The sequence below is a fragment of the Polistes canadensis genome, unplaced genomic scaffold (genome assembly GCF_001313835.1).
Source record: "Polistes canadensis isolate GaletaPanama2010 unplaced genomic scaffold, ASM131383v1 scaffold_4, whole genome shotgun sequence".
Taxonomy (NCBI): Eukaryota; Metazoa; Arthropoda; class Insecta; order Hymenoptera; family Vespidae; genus Polistes; species Polistes canadensis.
In genome coordinates this window covers 327,762-335,069 of record NW_014569551.1, presented here as the reverse complement: position 1 = coordinate 335,069, position 7,308 = coordinate 327,762, and the positions used below count along the sequence as shown (strand labels likewise).

Genomic DNA, 7,308 nt, shown 5'->3' with positions numbered 1-7,308 from the left:
TAATTTATATATACAATTTTTAAATATATAATATTTATAACGTTGAAATATAAAAATGTTATTTATAATTCGACAATAGAATTGCATTCGTAATACATAAAATATATTGCATTTTCGTCACACAATTGTTTCTCGAGAATAAACATCACAAATAAATCCTTTTTAACAATCATACAATTTCTTCACCTCACTCATTTTCGAAAATATAAATGATTATATTCAATATAATTATTTTAATTCCATTAATAATTAATAATTCATATTACTCTCTTGCATTTAACAAAAATAATATATATATAATAATATTAATTTATAGTTTATCTTGAATTATATCCTATCATTTTTCTAACACAACATAAATATAAATATCAGTAATATAAATGAAGAATTTTAATATCAATTTCATTTCATTGACTATCAAATTACTATCGTTTCAAAGAACTCTTCTCGTTCTATCGTAGAATAAGATCGAAAAATAGTTTTACGTACATACACATATATATGTATGCGTACATGATTATTATTGCAATAGACTACGGGAAAAGTTTTCAAAAACGTAAGAGAATATCAGTTCGGAAGCAAAAAGAAGGAGTATAAAGAAAACGATAAAAAGAAATAAAAAAAGAAACGAAAGAAGAAGGAAAAGAAGAAGAAGAAGAAGAGAAGTCGCATTTACGGATGAGTTATAGTAATCGTCGAAGACGGTCACGTCGCGTACGGTGGTTCTCGTGTCCGGGATAGTCAATGGCTCTGAATCTATGGCGACTATCCCCATATAGTAAAAAGGAAGGAGGCTGGGACGCGACTGGTAGTATACGCTCGTCGAGCACGTCGTGGAACCGATAGCGCGGAAGAATATCCCGCAAATGTTGCATCCTCCTCTGCTCGTGGCGAGGAAAAGATAGGTGGGTTCCTAGCTTACGCGAATAAACCCTCTACCACTTTTCTTTCTTCCACCATTTCTTTTTCTTACATTCATCCTTCTCGTATACGCGCATCTATATGACCATCTTTCTTCCTCTTTATGAATAAAAATATACCCACACGCATATACAAATATATTAACTTCTAATAATATACACTTATACACAGTTGAAAATTATTTGTTTATTTTCTCTAACAAAAAATTGAACATACTTATTTTTTTTCTATAAATATCCTATATTTTTCTGAATTGCCATTCCAAACTTTTGACCGATAATGTACTTCTTTCTGTAAAAATAAAAATATACCGTCATATATCTATGTATTATATATATATATATGTGAAAACATCGTGTGCGTATATAAATATGTATGTGTATGTGTATGGGTAAAAACATGTACAGATATATATATATAGAGGTTGAGAATAGATGTAGGTATATAGAAACGACGAAAGACTAAATAAGGAGTAGGACGAGAGACGCGTTAGCACTTCGGAAGACTCTGGGAAGCTGTTGGACGTGACGAGACTGAAACTAGACCATGAGAATCCACTAGAACACACTTTAGCTCCTTCTCTGCCACTCTTATCGTGGATGTCCACTCGATCCACCCTGTACTGATCCCATCTAGCTAGACTCATGCGCAGGTGTACGTGTACGGTTACATGTAAGTATGCCAACAAATACTCCAAAGAGAAGGAAAACGAGCTTGATTATTAACGATCACGGTTACGTATAAACTTTTTCTTATCTATAGATATATATAAAAATATATTTATTTATTATTTTTTTTATATTTTTAGCATCATTCCTTTGCCGATATTTCGACTACGAGACGATTCATTCGTGAATAAATTTTCACTTTCTATAAATTTTACAAATAATTTTTTAAATGTCTTTTCTATATTAAAATATGTCAAACCTTTTATTGTATAATACAACATTTAATATACGTCTTAAAACGATTAAATGAAATCTAACAACAATTGTATACTATAGTTATATAAGATGTTAACGTGAGTGTGAAAGAAAAAGTATACCCAAAGCAATGCTGTTAAGGCACGTTTTGCGGTGGTCATAAGAAATCTAGGCTACGTTTCCTTCCTTATTTACGGTAGTAGCAAAAATATATTACTTTTCTGTTCCCGTTCGTTTGCATTCTACGTACACCATCTTAAAATAAGCGTCCGAGAAACGTACTCGGCATAAATTTCTAATTTTCTCGATAAATATTAGTTTCCCCCCATAGGTTCTTCATAACGTTAAGAAAAATCACAAATCAAATAATAATAAATTCACTTAGTTTTATCTTACGAAGAAATCAAACCGCATTATTGATGCATAATCGATTCAATCATAAATCTCTCTCTCTCTCTCTCTCTCTCTCTCATGCGAGACGTATTAATATTTATTAAATTGAACTAACACTGAGAGAGAGAGAGAGATAGAGAGAAAAAAGAAGAAAGTGCAACCGTGCCGTGCAAGATAGAAGTAATGCATTTAATGAAACTGTCATAGAAGTTGTGATATCGTGGCCTAGTTTAATAATAACGTATCATCCGTAGTAAAACATTGGAAACCTTATTGCTGATGTATTATATAGATTATTTAGTACTATTTTTCGTAATCTATTTTCTGTATTCGAGATTGATTAGCTATCCATTCAATAAAAATGAGTTATAAATAATTAGTTTAAGAATATGTTCTGTGTGGAAATTAAATTAATTTAATAATTGCAAAATAATAATAATAATAATAAATTAATTTATATATATATATATATGCAAAACGAAAAGAGAAAAGTTAGTCAACATTGTGATAGTTTCCACGATAAAACGTATCACCCTGTTTTTACAAACAACTCTCCCGTCATCATTCTGAAGCTTTGAAATTGATATTTTTTCGTAACCTCGGAAATAACTTCTCTTTGACATGAAAGGAAAGGTCTTTTGCTCGGCTGTTTAATTTTTTTCTGCCTGTTTAAACTTTACCGATAAAAAATTTACTTCCATTAAAAAACGAAAGGGAAAAATAAACATGGAAGAAAAATTACCTAAAAGTACTCACCGAGAATATCATTCTCGCAATTATTTAATAATTTTTCATATCTATAAAACAAACTTAACTGTCCTGTTTTTTCTCTCTCTTTTTATATATTCGTAAATTAATTACAATTTAAATGTAATCTTTTGATCCCCAAATTAGATCTACAAACGCGCTTAACTTTATGAACAAACAAAAAAAAAAAAAAAAAAAAGAAACACAGATCGGAGTAATGCGATTTTGAAAGATTTGCATATTATAATTAAAATATCTGTTAAGTGTGTGACAAATGAAATTCGCGTAGAAAAATAAACACGAAATAGTAGAAATTTTCAAGAACGTTGCGATATACTTATTGTATTTTTCGTAAAATTTTATGAAACTGCTGGTAATATCTTGTACGGCAAAGAGTTTTAGTAGAAAACGACGTTTAACGGGACAAGGGGAAAATATTTCGTAAGGAAACGCGATGGTTTCACGTACGCTCGGCCATAACATCGTGTTTCTTCTTCTGCTTCTTCTTCTTCTTCTTCTTCTTCTTCTTCTTCTTCTTCTTCTTCTTCTCGGTACGATGGAGCAGAAAGTTTTCGTTAATAAATTTTCTAGGGTAAGATCTAGCGGTTGAATGCGTAAGGATTCGCGCGCAAGAGGCGTCGCTCGACAGTTTCCATTTATAACTGCTACACTAACTCCGAGTATCAGGCTAGAAAGCAACATTTCCTACCTCACGACTTCCTGTTCAAGTCGACACTAAAAATTCTATAAAAGTTTTCTCAGCTACTTTGTGGCAACCATTGCTATAACCAAGTAACGAACTCGTTTCGTTCTTTCACCCTTTTCTTTTTAACACTTCCTGAGTAATTCAGTTTTTTATTTTATCATTATTTGCTTTCTAATTTTAATTATTATTATTATTAACCTTTTTTCTTTTATTTTCTCAAATTTGAAATTTCGCAAAGATACAACGCATGGACTTGATAATCCTTAAAGGCAAACCACAGCGTCGTATCCTCTTTACACCAAAAGCAAATGTATCAAATATAACCGAAGTAAGGAAAGACTAATGTGAATTCTACAAATCATAATCTTTTTGATGAAATATTTAGAAGATTGAATGACTCCGGTCCCGATTCCTTATCTAATTCTAATCGCTATACTGGTTTTTCGAATGGCAAATAAAATACACCAAGCAATTATATCGTTGACGTATTTTATTATTATTCGTTTAGATTTGCAAACAAAACCTATCTGAGAAGCATTATAAAAACATTTTAATAGTCTATTACTATTTTTAATGATACCGATCGTAATGCAAATAATTTCACGGAGATACAATACACTTGAAATCTATACGAAACTTTCAGAGAACGTAAGTACTCTGAAAGTCTCGAGAAAATAGTATGAATCGATTTTGAAACTCTGAAATTGTCGGATAAGTAGGGACACGACTTTGAAAAGAAATTCGGTGAAACGTTCCATCAGGAAAAAATCGATAAAATAAGCGCGTCGTGTCGTGGGTTTTGTACTCTTTCGAAGAGTAAGTAGTCGCGTTAAGCGAATGGAACTCTTATCGTGTCAAATGGGTCAGTTAAAATAAACGCCGTACTTATGGAACTATGTATGAGTTCGCGCTAGCCAGCAATGCGAAAAGTCAGTCGAATGAAAACCACGCAATGCTCTGACTCTGAACGGACAACGGAAATATCTTTCTTTTTCGCGCGAAACAATAGTCGAACAATAATCCTAGACGACGAGATCTTTCGATTTTCGTCGAGAGGGAGATAGACAGAGAGAAAGAGAGAAAGAGAACAATGCAGAAGCTTCAAGCAAAATCACTGTGTTGAGAAAGTACAACGTCGTTTTCTAGATGATTCCTATGGATAAGCACACCCATAAAAGGTTCCAAGTGGTGACATTAGCGATGCTAAAACGACGCAAGCCTCACGCGTCTCTAATCTTAAGCAAGATTAGAAGTGTGGCCACGACAACTTGCACCTATATACACATACATATATATACATATTTACATACTTATATATACATATTATATATACGAAGATACAAATTCTAAGGGATATACTTAAAACCTATATCGTCAACTCGAACTCTCCTATTCTCTTCTCAGCTTTCTCATTCTTATTGTTTACGAAATATATGATAAAAGAATAATATGTAATAAAGTGCAATGAAAACTTTGCATTAAGATAAAGTCAACATTAACGAGGGTACAAGAAGTTTCGAACGAGAAAGAAGATCGCGAAAAAAGAAGCTTTCCTTCCTACAAATTGAAAAGTAGTCGAAAGCCGGAATAGCGATGGTGGAATGGGGGGGGGGGGGAGAGAGGGACGGAGGGAGAGAGAGGTGGAAGGTTAGTAATAGGGGTAGGAGAAAGAGAATAGTGAGTGCTTTTCTCGAATCGAAGTATATTTTCTTGAAGGAGCATTACCACTACAATCGAGCTCGCTTATCGAGCTTTGCCACGATACCACCACTTACCCACCACGCTTGCCAGTTTTCTACTACGATTTTTGCATTGACTTTCGAAACTCTTTTAAGTCTCTTCTTTTCTATGCAACGCAAAGTCTCTTTCTTTCTCTCCTTCTCTCTCTCTCTCTTTTTCAACAAGGTTCGTTCGTCTCTTACTGCGGTGCAGTGCAACGCAGTTCCGGACAACGATGCGGTGACAATAACCCGAGGCAATTTCCACGAGGCATCCGTCCGAGAACATATCGGGATGAGCTCGGCCTGTTTGCATTTCCCTCCTCCTCTCTGTATCGTGGATCGAGCCGGTGATGAAAGAGGAAACGCAAGAGGTAGAGGCCGCTTCAAGTCAAATAGAAGCCGCTTTCCTTCCCCTATTCGGTTCCGCTATCCTACCCCATCTCTTTTTCTCTTTCTCTTTCTCTCCATTTCCTCATCTAACCAGCATATTCTTTCAAGCCGCGTACCACGTACCGCCTAGGGCTCCATTTTCAAAACCGCAGGAAAATGATAATATACAATATAGACTCACGATGGATAGTGCTACCACTACTTCTCCAACCAACAGAAAAATAGGCACCGTTTTTTAAACGTCCCTTAATTAATCATTCCAATAAGTACAAACTACTATTTCCTTAAAACTGTAATTAACTGATGGATCCTGAACGAATTTAAAATATTATACGTTAACGATCAAAAGTTTGCAAAAACAAATACGTATTGATATTTATAAAATATTTGTGTAAATTATTGATGGTATCGTATTTTTTACGTATATAAAAAATTGATTAGAAAAATATACTTTACTATTATCATTTGGTAAATTATTGTTAACTACGGCTAAACGTCTCCTCGCACGTCCAAGGAATCACTTTTTTTTCTGTACAAATATTTTACACAATATTGACATATAAGTGCAATTATATATATAATTGGTTCCAAATGTTTTTCTTACAAGATCCAAGAAGTTTTCTCTTGATCTTAGACGAAATGCAAATGTGGCAGGTCTACCCAAATTTTCGATCGATAATGGATATCTATTAGGAAACTGTACAAGCACAAAAGGCGAATAGTACGATTAAAAAGAAATACACAGATAGAAATATATATAGGAGTACATATATATATATATATATATATATATATATATCTTCCCAAAGAGAATCCAAATCCTAGAATTTGAATTGAAATTGAATCTCGGATTAAATTTAGAAACAGGTTTGAATCTTCATCGATTATGCATACGAGTAAACTCGAGGCATCAATTTTGTATATTTTCCTTTACCCATAGATAAACCAACCTACTTATAAAAAGGATTTATGACATAGAATACTTTGAAAAATGGAAGATTGATATCGTGCATCACGCTCGACCAACGTATTTTCTCATCTGCTTGCAGTACCGCCGTCGAAGCCGATAATCTATGACACGAAGAGACGAGACATGAGCAAACTTCTCGAAGCCTATCCTGAAGGAGCCGACCTCATCCTCATCTGCGAGGTTCACGGAGGTAAGTAAAGAACTTTGTCGAAACTTTTCAAAAATCTTCCTCCATTTAACATTATATTATATCAATCGAATGAATCGATGATATTTAAACAAAATTAAATTTACCATTCATTCTGTTGAATTGTTTTTTTTTTCCATTATAGAAAATTCTTAACATTTCAAATAAATAATAGGTATAGGAAAAATATGTTATATATATAATATATGCTCGAACATCCAACATATTATAAGATTTGTATTAAATACGAATATATATATATATACAATTATATCGATCCATCATCGGACACATCCTTCGTAGAAAATAAAATGAAGATTACGTTAAGTGCTTATGCCGCGCGTTTAACA

At 33.2% G+C, this 7,308-nt stretch overlaps 1 protein-coding gene across 1 annotated transcript in view; it reads left to right on the top strand.

Annotated features, from left to right (window-relative positions):
* Positions 1 to 7,308, top strand: part of LOC106787370 (nephrin-like) — a 130,030-nt gene that overhangs the window by 54,127 nt on the left and 68,595 nt on the right. Inside the window, exon 5 of the mRNA XM_014749683.1 lies at positions 6,851 to 6,961. Coding sequence (XP_014605169.1) covers positions 6,851 to 6,961 — 111 coding nt within the window. The remainder of the gene's footprint in view (positions 1 to 6,850; positions 6,962 to 7,308) is intronic.